General features: G+C 43.1%; 1 protein-coding gene across 2 annotated transcripts in view; it reads left to right on the top strand.

Moving 5' to 3' along the window:
- COL22A1 (collagen type XXII alpha 1 chain) overlaps window positions 1–21256 on the top strand; it is a 257920-nt gene that overhangs the window by 102154 nt on the left and 134510 nt on the right. For both annotated transcript variants that reach the window (XM_087931748.1, XM_087931750.1), the window contains 3 exons: window positions 11169–11243; window positions 18432–18543; window positions 19604–19727. In XM_087931748.1, coding sequence (XP_087787874.1) covers window positions 11169–11243; window positions 18432–18543; window positions 19604–19727 — 311 coding nt within the window. The remainder of the gene's footprint in view (window positions 1–11168; window positions 11244–18431; window positions 18544–19603; window positions 19728–21256) is intronic.

Raw genomic sequence — 21256 nt, 5'->3', positions numbered from 1 at the left:
CACATCATTTAGTGACCGTTCAAAGTTACAAGGGCACTGAAAAAAGTGACTTATGGCAGCTTTTCCCATTTACAACCATTGCAGCATGGTCACATGATCAAAATTTGGATACTTGGTAACTGGTTCATATTTATGACGGTCGTAAGGTCCTGGGGAAACCAGATTCACTTAACAACCATGTCACTAATTTAATACCTGCAGTGATTCACTGAATAACTGTGGCAAGAAAGGTCATAAATGGGGCAAAATTCACTTAACAAATGTTTCATTTAGCAACAGAAATGTTGGGCTCCATTGTGGTTGTAAGTCGAGATCTACTTGTATTAGATTTCTCTTGTAACTTTTCTAGATTTTTCCAGGGCAATCTTGATAGTGATACCAGTTCAACATTCACTCTACAGCACAGCTCCCAAAGGAATCTTTGACGGATGAACGCCTATCTGTTCTTGAAAGCAAATAAAATTTCAAGAAAATATCAGCTTAATGAGGGACAAAAAATAGGTATTAATAGAAGCATGGGTAGATTGGAAGAGACAAGTAGGGCAAAGATTTATTATCACAACTGGAAGCTATAAATGTTCTTAAAAGAAAACAAGGACACTTTCTTTTTTAAAGTCTCGTTCCTACGAAAACAAATTTCTCTTTTTTTATTTTCTTTTCTTTTACTTTCAAACATTTTTATTAAGTTATTAAGTATTATAAAATACAAAACATAAAAGTAAATAGAGGAACACTAAGGAAGGAAGGGAAAGAGGAAAGAGAAGTGAGGAAAGGTAGGTGAAAGACAATAAAATGAATCATTGACTTCTGACTCTCTCTGTTACTTTAAAATAAGGCATTAGCATCAAGGCACAACTTTTTTTTTTTTTCACAAAAGTACGAACAAGTCATTTCTATAAAGAATCTATCAATCTAATCTATAAAACCCAAAGTCAAACTTCGATTCTTTTCCACATCAAGCACAAAAATCAGAAGTGGTAAGAAGTGGAAATAAAAGTACTTATGTTCTTTTCTTTAATCAGAGTAGTCAATTTTTTGCCATTTCAGTCAACTCCATCAATTTCTGCAACCATTCTTCTGTGGTAAGTATCATTTTTTCGTTCATGCACAAACAAATTTCTCAAGCCCTTTTAGAAGATTCTATATGCGTGTTATAAACATATAAGATGCATCTGTTCTCTACAGACTCAAGGCATCTGTCATTATAGAAGCCACAGGGATAGATATAGGATAGTGAAACACAACATGGAAACTTTCCGTGGCTGACTTGACTCAAAATATTGCTGCACTGAATTAACCAAAATTGGTGCAACAGGACAAATGCTCTTGGGACTACTCTGAAGTTACCAAATCTCCTTTTATTTAGGAACCCCATATCAATAGATCATCATCACTGCCAACATCTGTGAGAATACACTCCTGAATGTTACGCTGAAAAAGAGTGTGAGAAGCAAAACTAACATTGGTGCCTGTAAAATTAGAAATATTTTCACTCCAGCTGAAACTACTTCAAGTTTCCACTGGATTTTGGATCAATGGTGGGATTCAAACACTTTTACCATCAGTTCGGTGGGCGTGCTTTGGTGGGCGTGCTTTGTGTGCGTGCACACACTTTGAGTGTGGATGAAATGGATCTTTGAGAATGTTTTGAACTTTCTTAAGGCAGCAGGAGCTATAGAGCTCTTCCAAAGAGGGGAGAGGACAACCAATGATCTTCTGGGCAATGACATTAACCCTCTGGAGAGTTTTCCTATCTGCCCCTGTGCAATTGGCAAACCATACAGAGGTGCAATAAGTTAAGATGCTGTCTATGTTGCAGTGGTCACCACCAGTAGTTCATTCAGTTGTTGTTTTCTGAGAAGTCTCAGGTAGTATAATCTCTGCTGGGCCCTTTTGACCAGTGCTGCAATGTGAGCACCCCAGGTCAGGTCCTCTTTTATGGTAACACCCAGAAACTTAAAACTGGCCACTTGCTCCACTCGGTCTCCATTGATAAGCAAGGGCTGGATGTCTGATCTGTTCCTTCTATAGTCCACTATAAGCTCCTTGGTCTTATTGGTGTTGAGGACCAAGTTATTGTCTCCATACCACGAAATCAACTGATCCACCTCATCTGAATAGGCAGACTCATCCCCCTCAGAGATGAGTCCCACCACTTTGTTGTTCCAGTGGTTAATTGTTCTAATTATCAGAATATTTCTCCTTAGTTCCAGGTTGCTTCTCTCCTTGATTAGTTGACACCTGTTGCTTCTTGTCCTGCCCTCAGGTGCTTTGGAGAATAGCATGACTCCCTCTTCTTTGACAGATGACACCTAGAGGAAGATAGACAGACAGAAAGACAGACAAAAATCTTTGGATATGCCTCTCAGCAAAATCTGAACCATTGAAATTTTTCCATTGAAATGTTTCCGCATTCCAAGGCTTTTGTTTTTTTTCCCGCTTAACTACTCAGTTTGGTCTGAGGTCTGAATTCTTGCCGGAGGCCAAATGAGCAGAACAGCTGCTGTTCCTGTCTCATCTCTAATTTTGCTTCTGGAAATAGCATGATCCAAACTCCCAGCTGACTGTGACTCACTTGCTCTCCAAATTGGCACTTGGTTGACTGAGACACACGCGGTTAAATGAAAGTTACAGGGTCCGATTTTATAAGCAGACAAGCCGTCACTGTAATTGTTTCCTCGTTCCCTGTAATTTGCTGTAGACAAAACAGGGGCGAAATACTGGCTGGTTTTCGATCTGCATAAGGGCCTTTGTACGATCATTAACGTTTTCAAAAAACTCGCTTAATTGGTTTGCTGAGTTGTGGAAACTTGCCATTTTACTTGATCTTTTATGAGAGCAACAGAGTTTTTTTTATGAACGGGTGTAAAAGTCTGTAGAGATTCTCAGTCATCCAGGTCATGGTTGTCCTAAAGGTGCTTTTTTCAGGAGACAATTGGACTTTCTTGTTTGTTTGTTTTTTTTGTTGAAGACATTTCGCTTCTCATCCAAGAAGCTTCTTCAGCTCTGACATTCTCCACTATCCTGTCAGAACGGAAGAAGCTTCTTGGATGAGAAGTGAAACATCTTCAAAGACAAAACAAGGAAGTCCAGTTGCCTCCTGAAAAAACACCTTTGGGACATTCATAAATGGGTCTAAGATGCCACCCCTTTTTTTTCCCTTATCAAAAATTAATATTTGATGGCAGTGAACAAGAAAAAAATACGAACAAACAAAAAAAGACCAAGGGGTTCTTGGTGCTCTCTGAGCTAGGTTGTTTTCTTTCAGATATTTTATTACACAACTAGGTAACATCATCAATGCTAGTGAGGAATGGGGTTTGCTGTCATTTTATATTCTAATGCCTTATTCTGTCAGTATTGATGGGAGTGATTTAGACTTAGAATAACTTTATTGTCACTTTAAATGTACACTAATAGACATACATTATAATGAAATTTCATTGCATACAGCTCTCAAAGGGTCACCACTCCAATATACACCACATAAACATGACAAAGGAAATCAAGAAATAAATATAAAATAATGCATATACATGACACAGAGAAACAATACAGTCTAGTTCGGATGTATAGGTGTATATGGTGAGAGAAACGAATCTTGTGAATTTACCAGACAGAAGTCCAAGGGAACAAAGCTGTTACAGAATCTGGTAGTCCCACCAGAAATACTTCAAAACCTCCCCCGGGAAAGGAGCAACAAGCGTGATCTTGGCAGTTCCTTGAATAGGCTGTTTATTGGTAGCTTGTTTGGCAGTTCCTTAATTGGAGTATTGTTTATATTTATTTATTTAGGAAACTTATATGCCACCTATTTCATAACCGACAACTCCGGGCAGAGTCTTATTGATTGTTGGTCTGGTACCTAGTTTGAGCAATGAAATGTCTGCAAGAAAACTATCAAGCTGAGAGAACACCAAGGTCCTCTCACTTCAAACCTTGGCTGTAAATATTCTCCTTTATTGGTAACACACATGGACATCAAATGCTTCAGAAAGCATACAAATGGTAAAAAAAAAAAATAACTGAGAGAAAGAGAAGATACTAGATAAATTGAAAGGATGGTATTTAAGATATTTATGCAACCATCTGTCCTTTAACCTGCTCTATTTTACACAAGTGTCAGAAATAGCCAACACTCCAGGAGATAGGCTGAAAATACTGAAGGATCTTGACAGACTTGAACATTGGGCCCTAACAAAAATAAAATTCAGTGGTGAAAAATATAAGGTTTTACATTTAGGCAAGAAAAACGAAATGCATGGGTTTAGGTAGTACCTGGCTCAATAGTAGTTTATAGGAGGAATCAGGGAGTCGTATTGGATAATGACTTAAATATCAGCCAGCGGTGTGCTGAAGCTGTGAAAAAAACCAATGCAGTCTTAGGCTGCATTTAACAGAGGGATACAACCAAGATCGTGTAAAGTGTTAATTCCACTTTAAAATGCCTTGGCAATTCTATACTTGGAATACTGAATCCAGTTTTGGTTGCCATGATGTAAAAAAGATATTGAAACTCTAAAATGAGTACAGAGAAGAGCAACAATGATTAGGGGGTTGGAGGCTAAAACATGAAGAACGGTTGCTAGAGTTGGACATGTCTAGCCAAGTGAAAGGAAGGACCAAGGGTGACATGATACCAGTGTTCCAATATCTAAAAGACTCCATAAAGAAGAATGGAGGGTGTCAAACTATTTTGGGCGTGGCTTATTTGGTGGGCGAGGCTTGGTGGTCATGTAACTGGATGGACATGCTTAGTGGTCGTGTGACTGGGTGAGCGGGCTTGGTGGTCATGTGACTGGGTGTGCGTGGCCAACTCAATGTCACTCATATCAAGGTGCCTCACCTGGCCCCTCCCCTCCCAGCCATTCCTTGTCACTCAGCCTCAACTTATCTATAGTTCTGTAAAAATGTTGTTCACCTTTTTTGACTTTATTATCGGCATACTATAGATGTACTTTCATGGACCACTGAAAGGAGGAAATGGCTCACATGCTTTACCCAAGAGAGTGATAGGCAACAGGCTTTTAAGGGGCTGCCACAAGTGGACAATGTATTTTCCAAAGAAGCAGAATGAAAACAAGAAGCAATGGATGGAAACTGAACAGAGAGAAGCAACCTAAAACTAAGGAGAAACTTCCCGTGAGTGAGAACAATTAACTAGTGGAACTGCCTGTCTCCAGAAGTTCTGGATGCTCAATCACTGGAAGTTTTTAAGAAAAGACTGGACAGCCATTTCTCTGAAATGGTATAGGGTTCACCCCAAGGTCCCTTCTAAGTATTATTCTCACACCTTTCCCAGGACTTCTACTCAGAGTTTGGCATCCTCAGTTTTCTTGCCTGAGCTGGAGGTTGGACTAGAAGACCTCCAAGGTCCCTTTTCAACTCTTGTTAAACACATGTGTATTTTATGCTCTGGACTATTGACATTGAATACATACAAACCCTGAAAAATATGTGGTAGCCCTGGGCAAAAGAAAGGCAGAAAAATCACTCTAGGTGTAGGGAAGTGTAAAATATTAACACATGATAAATGATGGAACAATTAAAAATAATAGCACAGAGTTTTATCTCTCTCTCTCTTCCTATTTTTTTCTTTCTTTCTCTCCCTTCCTCTCTCTCTCTCTCTCTCTTTTTTTTCTCTCTCTCTCTCTCATACACACACACACACACACACACACACACACACACACACAGAGCACTTTAACAGACAAGCATTTTGGAAGCAGCTCCTTTAAATTTCTCCAAGGCTTGGATTCCCCCACCCCCTCTGTCAGACCGCACTACTTCTCACTCCAGCACTTTAACTCACAAGGGGAAAGCCATACTTGCAGCATCCATGGGGAATCCTTGGAGAAGTTTTTAAAGGACCTGCTGCTTCCAAAATGCATTTCTTTAACATTGCAAAAGTGCTCCAAGGCTCGATTCACCCGCACCTCCCCTGTCAGACCGCACTCCTTCTCACTCCAGACACTTTAACTCACTCGGGGAAAGCGATACTTGCAGCGTCCATGCCTTTCTTCCTTTCCCCCAGGGAGAAAGAGGACGTGGGGAATGGAAAGCTAGGAGAGCAATCGCAAGTGAGGACCGGGTGACCAGGTTGGGGTCATGGCCAGCCAGGGTCACCACCGGTTCAATGACCCACACCAAATAACCGCTCCCGGTTCGCCTGAGTAGGTGTGAACCAGTTGAATACCACCTCTGGCTGCATCCCCTGTGCGTAAAACAGCTGATGCGCAGGAAACCGGTCTGCTGCACAAATCAGCTGTGATCAAAAACAAAGAAATAAAGCACAGGAAAAGGGCAGGGTGAGTCCAAATGATCACCGGAACTACCAGCTGGCTCGACCCGGTCCGAACCAGAAAAATCCCAACCCATAAGGTATTTGCACCTTATGACTGACATCATACTAACCTATGATATCAAAGACCCTTTTTCATGAAAAATATAACAATACAATCCATTATAAATGATTTGATTTGGTTAACAAGGGTGAACAAAAAAGATCTAATTAGCAATCCCAATCTAAAGGAGCTTCACATGTGATTCACTATTAATTAATCCACCTACGTACATTGACAATTGTTGCAATTAATTAAAGATTTTGGACTCAGTCTTGCAAGCTTGAGTGCCTTCTCTACTAGAAGCTCATTTGTCTTCAGGGCCATGACTTCACTTTGGTCTCTCTCCCCATTTGAGTTTCCTGTGTCTCGTTCCTCTTCATTTCCTTAAATCAATTCTGGGGCTCAGTTCTTTGAAGAGCAGCTGGAAGGCAAAGGAACTTGTGGGCTTCGACTCAAAACTTGTTAGCGAGGGAGGAAGCTGTTTTTCTTGGCACTGGCAATTTGAATGCCCGATGAATGGACAGGAAATAAAAAGCTAGTTAGGCATGGTTTTATAAATGATGTTTTCCCTCTGTGTCTTAAGGTGTTATTTCCAATTTTCATTGTGGTTTTAATAATTGTGGTCGATGTGCTTTACCAAAAACCACATGGAAAAAAATAGGAATGGATATAATATGAATACATCAATTATGAAAACTGTATTACTTGGAACAACACATATATTATGAAAACATTTTTAACTACGCCAGACCCTTGGGAAAGATCCAATAGTTAAAAAGAAAAGTTTTTTTTTAAAAGAAGTCACAACTTATAGACTGAATGTAAATAGCAATGACTTTCCTCCTCCTCCTCTTCCTCCTCCTCCTCCTCCTCTCCAGGCTGATGATGTCCCTTAGTTGGGTCATGAAATGTCTGCAAGAAAACCACCAAGCTCACAGAGAGAGGGAGCCAAGACCACACTCTCCTCCTCCTCTTCCTCCTCTTCCTCCTTTTCCTCCTTTCCACAAACCCCACCCCCTTCTAGCACTGATGATGTTCCCTAGATGGGTCATGAAATGTCTGCAAGAAAACCACCAAGCTCAAGAGAGAGAGACAAGGCCACACTGTCCTCTTCCTCCTCCTCTTCCTCCTCCTCCCCCCAGTGTTTTTCTCATGTCCAGCTCTCTAGAATTCTTCATCTATTTGTATGCAAAGAAGTGCAACATATGAGAATTTTAGTAGTATTCACTTCCTCCATCTTTTGTGTTTCCCAAGAAAGAACATTGGAACTAACGAAGCAAGTTTGCCTCCTATTACCACATTGAAATCAATGATGTGTTCCACATTCTAAGAAAAGGGGGAGAAATATTTACCATCTCTGATAAAATGCTGGAAAGAGCCAGGATTGTTCAGGGGAAAAAAGGAAAGGAAAGGAAAATTATTTCTCAGATCTGAACAAAGCTGGATCATTCTGTTTGGGATGATTTTGGACTTTTTTTTGATATTTTGCCAATTACTGTGGCTTTTTCTTATATTATGAGTCATCACACAGCTATATTCTATTTTGATACATACCACTTAATGATTGCTTCTCAGCTGAAGGTCAATAGACATGGTTGTTAATCACTTTTATACAAATCTGGAAACCCTGAAAACATTTGGGGATGAATGAAGCAGCAACCTGCTCAATCCTCTAACAGGAGGAAGAGATTCCATATTTATAAACATGAGCCTATTGCATGAATAAGCCTCCATTGGTTTTGAATGTTTCATTTGTTTTTCCCCTGCATGTATTTATATAACTGTTTATTCATACCAGTGGTGTACCATAATCTGGTCATAATTGTTAAATGTGCAGTATCTTGCATTGGTTGAACAAACATATGCTTTGATGATACATATTGTATTTATTAAAGTCAGGTCCAAAATTACATGCCTGATCTTGGTAAATCAGTTTTGGTTTTTGTTAAGGTATGTGTATTATTTCTTCTGCTTCTTAGTCAGCTGTTGTAGCCTTTGGAGTTCATTCTGCAAACAATATAATGTCCAGTGTCATGATTGCATAAGTTAGGGCAGGATTATTGCATTTCAGCAGGAAGCAAATAGTCAAGACCTTCCCTCAAAGGGCAACGGTATATGTCAGAGGGCAAACATTCCTAGAATGAGATTAATGAGTTAAATGGTACATGTCATAGATGAAAATAGTGTGTGAACTGCTATGAACTATGCGGCCCTAATTTGTTCAAGTGCTATATATTGATGTACACAGCTTAGCACTTATTTAGCTAGCTATCTTCAGTTGTTGGTTTGCTTTCTTCAGAATAACAAAATAACTAAATTGGAAAGGACCTTGGAGGTCTTTCTAATCCAACTTTCCACTCAAGCAGGAGATCCTATCCCATTTCAGAAAAGTGACTGTCCAATCTCTTCTTAAAAGCCTCCTGTGATGGAACACCCACAACCTCTGAAGACAAGCCATTCCACTGGTTAATTGTTCTCACTGTTAGTAAATTTCAGACCCAGCTTGCTTCGCTTGTTAGGAAAACTCAGATTTTCTTTTCCAAGTTGACCAAACAATGCAATTTCAATCATTCCATATTTATGTCTGCAGACCAGCAGGATAGATGGAAGGCCAAAATAAATTTCTTCCATAACCAAGAAGTATTTTTTTTTTTTTTTAGATTTGATCATTATCTAACCTGCTTCATCCTGGGCTAGAAACATGGAGACGCTTATTTCTTCTAATTCTTTAAAGTATTATATAAATTAACAAAGAAAGAAAATCCTTGTTGTGGAAAGAAAAGTGGCTGAACATCTTATAACTTCCAACAAGTATTATAATAAGTACCTCCTCCTTGGTGGCAATTATCTTCACTATAGCTAACACACTGGTTTATTCTCAACAGTTGAGGAAGATCATCTGGTTCTGCATCATAAAATTAGATTCATCCATCCTCTGTGACTGGTTGAAACATGCTAACTTGTTGACGTGAACTTTTCTCGTGGTAGAAGGGATTTATCAGCTGTCCCATGCAACTCTTTGCTTAGTCAATCATGGCTTCTTCATGAATCTTCCTTGGAGTGGAAAGACATTTGAGTATCCGGATAATTCCGGAGTTATTGTGTTTTTTTTCCCTGCTTCATTCAGGTCAGAAGCCCTTCCCTTGTCAAAAATGTGATGCCTTCTTTTCTACCAAATCTAACTGTGAACGCCACCTCTTACGCAAACATGGAGTTGCCAACTACTGCCTGAGAAGAAACGGGCTTATCCCCCAGTCTAAAGAAAGTGATGCTGGAGCTCATGATAGCACAGGTAGCTTTTTTAGGTTGTTCCAGAATTTAAAGATAAGTTGTGTTCCTTTTTGCTTTGGGCCTTTAGAGGAATCAGTGAGACTTTAGAAGACTTTTTAGGACCTGAGGAATTCAGTTAGATGTTAATACCTTGACCAACTTAAGTCTGTTGTGGTGGGGTTTCCCCCCCTATTCAGGAGCGGTGGGAGCATTGAAAGTCTCACAGACAGGCAAGAGAGTTCTATGTCAAATCTTGCTGTTTCTAATCTTACCCCAACGTTCAACTTTCTCGCCTGCCCTGTAAAGGTTCTTTTCTAAAGAATAGATGGTGAAGAGAATAAAAGTAGTCTGTTCTATAAGTGGTGTATCCATCTCTTGGAATAGTGGTAGACCACTCTTTCCTTGAGGGCAGTGGTAAGATTTTTTTTACCACCGGTTCTCTGGGTGTGGCTTGGTGGGTGTGGCAGGGGAAGGATACTGTAAAATCTCCAGTCAGAGGTGGTATTTGCCGGTTCTCTGAACTATTCAAAATTTCCGCTACCGGTTCTCCAGAACTGATCAGAACCTGCTGAATACCACCTCTGCTTGAGGGTCTCTAGGCTTGGGAAGGTCTGCACCAGAGCATAGATTACAAATTCTGTCCTGTGCATTCCAATACAGCTTCATCAGTACAATTTTCCAGAAATGGGACTTGTCTTGCTATATTTATAATCTATGTGGGCTTGAATTCTGTACTGTTGATTCGGGTTAATTCTGTTCTCATTGGCCTGCCTTGTCAATCTGAGGTGAATGGTTTGGATCTTGTATCTGATAGTCTGTAAATCCTATCCAATGTTTTTTTTTTCCTTCTGATGGCTCCTTGATTTGAGTGTCAGACTTTCAGAAATTCCTGACTCTTCTGATGTTTGTTTGGTTGATTCTTTCTCCATTATTCCAGTCAAATGTGTGAGTGATTTTGAGGACATAGGTAGCTATGAGATAGCAATAGCACTTAGGACTTATATACCACTTTTACAGTGCTTTACAGCCTAAAGCAGTTTACAGAGTGCTTTACAGCCTCTAAGCAGTTTACAGAGTTCAGCAGCTTGCCCCGAGCAATCTGGGTTCTCATTTTACCCACCTCAGAAGGATGGAAGGCTGAGTCAACCTTGAGCCTGGTGGATTTGCAGGTAGCTGGCAGTCAGCAGAAGTAGCCTGTCACTAAGATGTTCTGGTTTTCTTTCTTTGCAGTTTTGTGTTCATTGTTATTTTACTGTAATTGGGGCCTTATTTACCCTGTGTGGTGTCAGTTGCAATCTGGGCAGTCGATTCTGTTTATGATGCCAGTTCTTTCCGCCAGTTTATACAACTTTCTTTGTAGTGTTTTTGTTGGCAATGGAGATACCCAGGGCTCGTAGAGTTTCCAGCGTATTATCAAAAGGGTAGAAAAGTACTAAATATTATTTCTATTTTGCCAAGAGGTGATAAAAAAACAAAAGGAAAAAAAAATCAATGGAGATCTTAGCAATAACTCTAGTTTAAATGTCCTTTCCTTTCTCTTCCCTCTCTTTGCAGATGTCCTGTGTCCAAATGTCCGCGTAGAAGGAGACAGGTTCAGACACAGCAATGGAGAAATGGATGACATACCAGGTAATGCAATATCAGAGACAATCAATCCTTCTTCTCATCACATTGCAAAGCAGAGACATGTTGTATAGAGAGACTGAATTAATCCTGAAAGTGGCATTTAATACTGGCTAGGACAGTACCTTCTTTTGCAAATGGAACAGATAGAATTATTTAAGAGTGCTAGGCTGTCTTTACTGGTCAAGGAGCAGAATATTATTAAGGAATAGTTTGGATCCGCTTGTCTGCTTAGCAGCAGCTTCAGAAATAGGTAGTGTTAAGTTTGAGCAATGAGAGGCTGAACCAGAGCATGAGTGCAACAGTACTTTATTTTACAAATAAAGGGCTGACCGTGCTTGCCAAGCCTGGAACTGGCTCGCAGCAATCAGCAGCCAGTTGGGACCCCGCAGCCTGCTTTTATAGCTGGCTGCTGGGGAGAACCGACCAATGGGAATGGGGGAATAACGCCCACACAAAGTGAGTGGACCTGAGTGAGAACTCCTTGAGTCCTCAGGACATAACACCCCTTCCCCCAGATGCGAACACGCATAGTCCTTGAGGTAGATGGGGGTTTGTGTTGGCGCCCGGAGCGGCGCAACTCGGGAACATTGTCTGACTGTTCGGTATCAGTCTGTGACGGTTGAGCTGGCATAGTGTCGCCAACACTCTCTCTGGACTGGGCATCCTCGGAAACCACCGGGTTGGTTTCTGGAGTCAAACTCGTGGTTGGATCCGGTTGGTCAACTCTCTGGGCGCTGTTGTCCGAGTTTGGGCTGACCGAACGACGCTGGCGCAGACTGGTCACTGGGTGCGGTGTGGCTGGGTGGCGGATGGGACGGTTCCCTTCGACTGGAGACTCTGGATTCTTGTTTGCGAGGTTGCTGAGGCGCCTTCTGAGTTGGTCTATGTGTCTCCTCCAGACGCGACCATCCTCCAGCCTGACTCTATACGATCTCGGCCCGGTGACGGCGATGACCTCGCCCGGAATCCAAAGTGGGTCCCCAGCGAAATTCCTTGCGAATATCGGCTCCTGTAACATAAAATGTCTAACCCCGAAGTGGAAGCAGGGGAGAGTCAGGGCAGTATTGTGGGTGCAGTCTATCTAATACAGTCCTCAGGCGCCGGCCCATCAGAAGTTCCGCTGGGGACTTATTGGTGACTGCACAGGGGTTGAGTGCTGGCTCATCAGGAACCGTGAGAGTTTGTGGTGCCAGTCATCTCTGCCAAACCTAGCGAGGGCCTCTTTGGTGGTCCTGACGGCCCTTTCAGCCAACCCATTACTCGCAGGGTGAAATGGGGCTGTGAAAATGTGGCGAATGCCTAGGTTGGCTGCAAAAGGGCTGAATTCTACTGATGCGAACTGTGGGCCATTATTGGAGACCAAGGAGTCGGGTAGTCCATGTGTACAACAGGCGCGTTAACACGTTGGTGATTGCTAGTGTGGTGGTCGTGGATAGCTGCGCCACATCTATCCACTTGGAATAAGCGTCCACGACCACTAGGAACATCTTTCCATGCACGGGCCGGCCAGATCGATATGGATTCTAGACCAAGGCGCTGGCGCTCCCATCTGGTAGGGGTGGCGATGGGGAGCAGGACGGGATTCCTGGCAAATGCTGCAGGAACTTACCCAATTGACAATGTCCTCGTCTAGACCCGCCACCACACGTAGCTGCGTGCCAACGCCTTCATTCTCACAATGCCGGGGTGTCCCTCGTGCAACGCTTCCAGGACTCGGGTGCGCAGTGAGGTCGGGATGACCACTCGAGTGCCCCACAGTAGACAACCCTGCAAACTGGACAGCTCCTGCATGCGAGTCTTAAAGGGTGCGAATTTGTTATCAACATTGCCTCCCGGCCACCCCTCCTCACCCAGTCGAGCACCTGGGCGGCGTTTGGTCTGCCTTGGTTTTGGCGGTGATGTCAAGGGCGGTGATGGGCAGGTCCAACTGGGTGATTTCAAAAATGGCATTGACAGGAGCTGGGTCTTCAGCCGGAGCGGTAAGGGCAGCGACTGAGCGCGTCAACGTGGGATAGAGTTTTGCCCGGCGGTGGATAAGTTTGTATGAGTAGGCCGCTAGGGAAAAGTGTCCACCTTGTCATCCGAGGGGAGAGGACTTGAGGTGTCTGTTTGTCACGGTCAGTAGGCCCAGGAGGGGCTTATGGTCGGTGACCAGTTCAAGAAGTGGCCAAAAGGAATTCGTGAAACTTTTCACGGCTGCAACAGCTGCTAGGGCTTCCTTGTCTATTTGGCTGTAATTTCGCTCCGTGGCCGAGAGCGTCCTGGAGAAAAAGCGATGGGGGCCTCGGCGCCATTGGCGAGTCGGTGACTAAGGACCGCCCCAATTCCAAAAGGGGATGCCAGTACTAAAGGAAGGTTGGGGTCGAATTGGATGAGCACTGCCTCTGACGTAAGTAGTGATTTGACGCGTTAAACGCCTGGTCTTCTTTGTGCCCCCAGTGCCACGGTGACTTTTTGTCTAGTAATCTGTGTAGGGTTCGGCTACTGAGGCTTTATGGGGCAAAAAGGATGCATAAAAGTTTAGGAGTCCCAAGAAAGCTTGTAGCTCTGTTTTGGAGGTCGGTGTGGGAGCTTTGTGTGGATCGCCCTGACCTTGGACTCCAGGGGGTGAATGCCAGAGGCGCCAATTTTATAACCCAGAAAGTCCACCTGTCTAGTGGCAATGGCGCATTTTTCTTTTTTTTAACTTGAGGCCATGCTGTCTGAACCTCTCTAACACTGCTCGCACTCTCTGGAAGAGTTGGGGTCTGTCCCTGGCCGAGACCAAGATGTCGTCAAGTAGGGTACTACACCAGGGAGGCCCTGTAAAATCCGCTCCATGAGGGATTGAAAAATACCCGGGCAACACTTACGCCAAATTGGAGACGCTTGCATCGGAAGGCACCCCTGTGAGTGACGATGGTCTGAAGTTCCGCTGTTTGGTTATCAACAGGGAACTGTTGATATGCTTGAGACATGTCCAATTTAGCCAAAATACTGCCCGGTTCGAATGTGTGCAATAAGTGCTGAATGACGGGCACGGGTAGGCGCTAACTTGTAAATATTTATTGATTGTTGTCTTGTAGTCCGAGCAAATTCTCAGGCTACCATCTTTTTGAGGGTGTGACAATGGGCGTCTCCCACTTGGCGAAATCTGTTGGCTCAATGACCCCTTGTTTTAGTAGTTTATCCAATTCAGCGTCCTAGTTTTGGTCAATAGCAAATGGAACTCTACGTGGTTTTAATCTGATTGGGACTGCCTGGGGGTCAACGGTGAACGAGATGGGGGTTCCATTATAACACCCAGCTCCTCGCTGAACACATCTGCGTAGTCAGCGAATAAGAGTCAGTGTCTGAGGTTGAGACAGCATGGACTCCTGTTAACCCTAGGCCGAGGTGGGGAAACCAATCGAGCCCCAATAAGGTGGGTAGATTGCCGTTAACTACCACTAGAGGTAGGTGGCCTTTAAAAGCTCTAAAACTGACAAAGAACTTGCCTCTGCCGATCACGGGAATGGCCTTCCCTGGTAGTCCTTCAGACCGAACTGGCATCTCTGAAGCCGGGTAGTAGATAGGCTGGGGTGGAGTCTCTTGAGGGTGTTCCACGAGATTATTGAGAGCGCTGACCCTGTGTCAACCTCCATGTGGCACAGTTTACCTTCTAGGGAAACGGAGAGAGAAATTTTACTAACAGAGTGGCAAGTACGCCTGGCAAGGCGGTGCGTGCGACAGTTTAATACTTGCCTCTGTGGTCCCGAGTGCGAGGACGGGGTCTTTGTGCAGCGCTTTGGGGGCTTGGCAGACTCTCGCAATGTGCCCCCTCTTATGGCAGTTGTTGCAAACGGCTCCTTTAAACTTGCAGGTGGCCCTTTGATGTGATCCCCACAGGCTAGGCACAGGGTGATGTGCTTGGGTGGACCGGTGTATTCTTGTTTGGCCCCTACCTGCGACCGTCTGTCATTGGTGAGGCGATGGACATCGTTCTCATCATTGTGGCCTTCCTCCGCTTCCACCTCTTCGGAATGGACTGGGAACGCTGCTAGCTTGGCGCTTGGGCCCTGAATTTCGGTGGCTGAGTTCGTTGCTAGCTCGGCTGCTAGGGCCTCTCTACCGCTTGCGCGAGGTTGAGGTCTTTTTAGCTAGCAGTCGCCTCTGTAGGTTGAGATCCTTGACCCCACAAACCAATTGATCGAGGAGCATGTCCTCCAGGTATGTTCCAAACCCGCAGTGCAGGGCTGCTGTTCTGAGGGCGGCCATATATTGGTTGATGGTCTCCTTACTTGATTGCTTCCTCATTCGGAACGTGAACCTCCTGGCGATTTGTGAAGGCCTGGGAGCGTAGTGGTTTGTGAGGATCTCAAGCAACTCGGACCACGGAACGTTTTTAATTCTCTCGCGCCACGAGTGCTGCAGCGGTATCGTAAACGGTGGCTCCGCAGTAGATTAGGAAATAGGATTTCTTCCGATGCTCTCCGCATCCGACAGGCCGACCGCATCGATGTAATGATTGAAACGGTTCTTATACGATTCCCACTTCTCTTCGTCTGGTTTAAACGTCGGGAATACTGGATTGGAACTCATGGTGCTGGAACGGCTGGGCTACCTGCGGAAAAATCTCTCTGGGACTACGAACGCCGTGAGTTACTAGTGATATCAGCTCTGGAGAGGTTTTTTTGCTACCCTCTCTTTCTCTCTCTGGGTTACCACGTTGGCTGCTAGCCGTTGGAGGTGTCTTGATTCGCGCCAAAAAGTGGGCGTTAGTGACTCTCTACAGCGCTGTGCTGTGATTCCTACTGGCTCGAAATTCAAATGACACCCGTTTGAATTTCGCGCCAAATGCAGAGCGCTGCGGCTCGCAGCGCTTCACTTTCCCCGTAGCGAGGCTAACAAGCGGCTACAGACGCTTCTAACTATTTGACTCAGACCGCTTTCTCTGGCTGCGGATCTGCGCTTGCTCTTTTGATCGCTCGTTTCGCTAGCTGACCGCTCTCTCTCTGGCTGCGGATCAGCGTTTCCCTTGTCGCCAGCCGATCGCTCTCTCTGGGCTGTAGATCGGTGGCTAGTGACTCAGCGGTTGCAAGGTGCTTCTGGTAGCCATCCCATCCTCGTCGCCAGTGTTAAGTTTGAGCAATGAGAGGCTGAACCAGAGCATGAGTGCAACAGTACTTTATTTTACAAATAAAGGGCTGACCGTGCTTGCCAAGCCTGGAACTGGCTCGCAGCAATCAGCAGCCAGTTGGACCCCGCAGCCTGCTTTTATAGCTGGCTGCTGGGGAGAACCAACCAATGGGAATGGGGGAATAACGCCCACACAAAGTGAGTGGACCTGAGTGAGAACTCCTTGAGTCCTCAGGACATAACAGGTAGCATTGAAACAAAGCTTTTGTTTTGTTTGGAGAAGTTTGTTTGTGAGAGATCGTGTTAAAAGGAAACCAGGTCATCAAAGAACATGGTGACAGGACACTATTAAAGCTGATACCAGCCAGAGCATAGAACAACTCAAAGAAGTAGTGCAAGATAGGAAGATGTGGAAAGATTTGGCCTGTGGGAACATCAAGAGATTTGGGCACATCTGAATGGATAACATCATCATCTTCAAAATCATAATGAATAATAAGGGGACTCAAAAAGGGGATTTTTGTTTCTGCATTGAAGCACTCCAAGGAAAGTTTAGGGACAGTTGGGTCTCTCTCTCTCTCTGTGTTTATTTTGTTTTGTATCTGTGTCTCTTTTAGTAGGGAAGGAATTTTTACAAGGTTGAAAAAAGCAGTGCTATCTCCATACACTATATTTTCCCATCTAGTAAAACTCTTACTGTATATACATCATTATGTACTTCAGAAATAACACTTGGGGAGGAAATATGGTAGACTTATTTGGCCAGCAGTGACAAAACATGCATTTGATATAATGCAGAGGATAAAACCTGGCCCTATTAATATTTGCAATAAATTCTTCTCTTGTGCAATACGGAAATATGAACTTTTAAAATGAGCAGAAGCCAAAATCAATAAGGATTTCCTCTCCCAGGAAGGTCAGATGAAAAATTTCAGAAAAAGCTAAATGTGTTCCTAAATGGGAAATAAGACTTAAGTATCTCTCCTATTAATGCAGAATTTCTGTAGCTCAGTCATACTTTTGTGTGTTTGAGCCAGTAAGGTTCTCTCAAGCACCAGTTAATTATGGATGCAGTTCACACGAACGTTTGCAACAGTGGCAATATATCAAAAAATGATCCCATTATAGTTGTTTTTAGGGTCTTTCATGGGGTGAAGCCAGAGGTGGTATTCAACAGGTTCTGACCAGTTCTGGAGAACCAGTAGTAGAAATTTTGTGTAGTTCGGAGAACTGGCAAATGCAACCTCTGACTGGAGATTTTACAATATCCTTCCCCTGCCATGCCCACCAAGCCATGTCCACAGAACCGATAGTAAAAAAAAATTGAATTCTGCCACTGGGTGAAGCCTGTGGGCACTGAACAAGAATATATGTCTTATTACTACTTCTGAATGGAAAAAAAAAAGCTCAAAGGGAAAATACATTCCAGGAAACAAAGAAAGTATCTACCGAGTAATTATTTGCAACCTGTAATATCTCCAAAATTACAGTCTTGGCAAAGGATCATAGTGCACCTTCTACCATACCAAATGATATCAATTTTTGAAGAGAGTGAAAACTCTAATAGAAGGTTTTGAATTGAAACCTTTTGTGCGCTTTTTCATGTGTGTGTTTCTGTAAAGGTGGTGCCTGAGTTTATGCACCCTCCAAATCTTAAATCTGGATAACCAAGTGCTTTGTTTGCATAATGTGCTTAGGCCCAAATCAATTAAGCATGTTATGGGTGGTAGCCAAGGTTATGCAAAACGGTTGGGTCTTGTTCGACATGTTACATCCCACATCTTATCTTAGATTAATCATTCCTGACTCTGGCACTGAAACGTTTGTCTTGTTTGCCATACAGTGAATGTCCCTTCACTTTCTAAGGACATATGCACACTGCACTGTTAGATAGAATAGAATAGAATAGAATAGAATAGAATAGTATAGAATAGAATAGAATAGAATAGAATAGAAACAGAATGGAATGGAATAGAAACAGAATGGAATGGAATGTTTAATTATTATTGATAGATATTAATAAATAATAAATTCCTATCAGCAGCTAAACGTTGTTGTCTTTCATGTTTTCTTTTATTGCTGTTGCTCTGGCAGGGTTTGACTTGATGGAATTATTCAGTGTACGGGAGATGTTCCGAAGGAAAGACGATGGAATCCAGAGCTCTTATGTTCGTCTTGGAAGTTTTCCCATTGTTCAGCGTACACAGTACGTTCCCCTTCTTCCTTTGAACCATTTCTCCAATTGTTTCATTTCCTGATATGGTCCTTTTAAATTCAGGGTGGGTGTTAACCCTGAAGCTGGCCTTGCCAAAGCCATTTTGAAGCTTCCGTTTTGCCACGCAGGAGCTGAGGGATAGGGAGGTGGGAATACAAATAGCTGGGGTTTTGTAGCCAAAACAAAATACTTTCTCCTGGGAACCAAGGACATTCCCACAGGAGACCAGAGAGAGGAGGAGTGATGTTACCAGGCAACCAGATGGCACCTTGACTGGACCATGTGATTGATTGATTGGGAAAGGGAGAAAATGTTTACTTTTAATTAGGTGAAAACCGCAGGAATTTTTGGAGTCAGTTTTCATTAGGTTGTGCCAATATGATATTTCCAATAAAATTATTATTTGAGGAATCTACCTGCCTCAGAGTTTAGTTTGCTACTGACGTATTACTTGGAACCCTGACAGTGGGACTGGTGAATTGAAATCATTCAGGTTTATAATACGCCAATAAGATTTAATATACAATCCAGAATTGCAATTCTCTAAATTTTCACAAGATACCTATTTTATTATGTTAAGCCTTGACATCAACTTGTTGGCACATAGTCAATCCATCACAACTTTGTTTACTATAAGATTTTTTTTACAGTAGAGAAATGAATGGAAGACATTTGGAAAAGAGACCAGTTCTTCAAATATTTAATATACTAGTCATCCCTGTTTCTCTTTGGCCTGACAAAGGGGTTGTCAAATTGGAAGCAGTTTAACTTCCGAGCTATTTTTTTTTTTACTTTCTTATTTTGGGGGAAGCAAAACTTTTCATACACGCTCATTAAAACATCAATTGCAGATATTTATCACCTTCCTTCTTTCTCTCTACAAGAGTTGGTGCTTCCTCCATATCCATGGCCAGTTTGATTAATAACCATTATATACTGCAGGGAACAAAGAGTTTATCTCCTACATTATGAATTGAAGAATGGTTGCCCACATGTGTATAACCTAAATACTTTTCATTACTTCCTCTCTCTCCACATATCCTTCCTCCAGAGATGTCTTTCCACAAGGACTTCCGGATGAGTATGCCTTTGTTGCTACTTTCAAATTCCGCAAGTCATCCAGGCGAGAAGATTGGTACATTTGGCAGATCATCGACAAATATGGCATACCACAGGTAAGGTTGCTTTTTCAGCCTGAAAGAAGTTGAGTTATTTCTTTCCAGCTTATTACACAGCACTGTTGGCCTTCTGTTTACTGTAGCACCTCGATTAACAAAACTGGGTTGTATGTACTAGCTGGGCTAGGTGCCAATATATAGGAAGGTATGACTCTCCAAAAATTAAGGAAGATTAGGAGTGGTTATTTAGAGCAGGGCTGCCAAACTCCTGGTCCATAGGTATGATGTGTCATGTGCTGGCTATGCCCACACCCAGTTTAGCGAAGGGAGGAAAGATCCCAATATGTCACATGATGCCACTGTGAGGATATGAGTTTGACACCCCTGATTTAGAACATAGAATAATAGACTTGGAAGGGATGTCGGAAGTTTTCTAGTAGTCCAACCCCTTGCTGGAGCAGGAGACCCTATACCATTTCAGACAAATGTTTATCTGGTCTTTTTTTGAAAGCCTCTAATGATGGAGGCAAGCCATTTCACTGGTTGATTGCTCTCATCATTAGGAATTTTCTCCTTAGTTCTAGATTGTTTCTCTTCTGGGTTAATTTCCATCCTTCGTTCATACTTCAGTGAGAGTCAGGGGCGGGATCTGACCGGTGTGAAATCGGTGATTTTTGCAATTTGCGATTTGCTGTGTGCTGAGCGCACGTGTGGAAGATTGTCAGCTATGCTGCCTAAACAGCTGAGCAGCAGTGCGCAGGGGTGTGCAGGGTTTGAAAAAGCACTATTTTCCTGCTTTTTCAACTGCAGCTGTGCCACGCAAAGCAGCTGAGGTTGAAAAAGCAGGAAATAAAGGTCAGGTAAGAGCCCAGGTGGGCAGGTGGGCCAAAACAGCAGCAGACATAGAACCAGTTCTATATCTGCTGCTCTTCAGAGCTACCAGTTCTACAGAGCTGGACAGAACTGGTAGAATCCCACCCCTGGTGAGAGTCCATATACCATGAAAAGCACATGGATAGTTCCATGAAGCTTTATACTGCACTTGGAATACTGTATCCAGGTTTGATCGCAAAGATGTTGAGACTCTAAAAAGACTGCAAAGAAGCACAGATCAAAAAGCGATTAGGGGATTGAAGGCTAAAATGAACAATCACAGGAACTGTATGTAAGTCTCTTCTAACAAAAAGAAGGGCCAGAGATGACAGGATAGCAGTCACAGGGGTTGTCACAGAAAAGAAGAAATTGCACCTGAAGGGCAGGAGGAGAAGTAATGAAAGGAAGTTTATTAAAGAGGGATCCAATCTAGAATGAAAGAGAACATTCCTGTCAGTCAGAACAATTAACCAGCAGAATGGCTTTTGCCTCCAGAAGTTATGGGTGATCATCACTGGAGGTGCAGAGATTTGTTCAGAATGATACATGGTCCCCTGCTTAAGCAGGGGGTTGGACTAGAAGATCTCAAAGGTCCCTTCCAACTCTGTTCTTCTGTTAAATCACCAGGACATGAATATGATTCATAACAGAATGGTTCAAAATAGAATGGTTGGGTTGGGCCTTTTTGCTCTCCAAGGACTCTACTCAATGCA

Source organism: Pseudonaja textilis, chromosome 3 (assembly GCF_049901715.1).
Source record: "Pseudonaja textilis isolate UNSWEBS1 chromosome 3, rPseTex1.2, whole genome shotgun sequence".
Taxonomy (NCBI): domain Eukaryota; kingdom Metazoa; phylum Chordata; class Lepidosauria; order Squamata; family Elapidae; genus Pseudonaja; species Pseudonaja textilis.
Note: the sequence above shows the minus strand (reverse complement) of the source record. Positions and strands in the feature narration are given on the sequence as shown.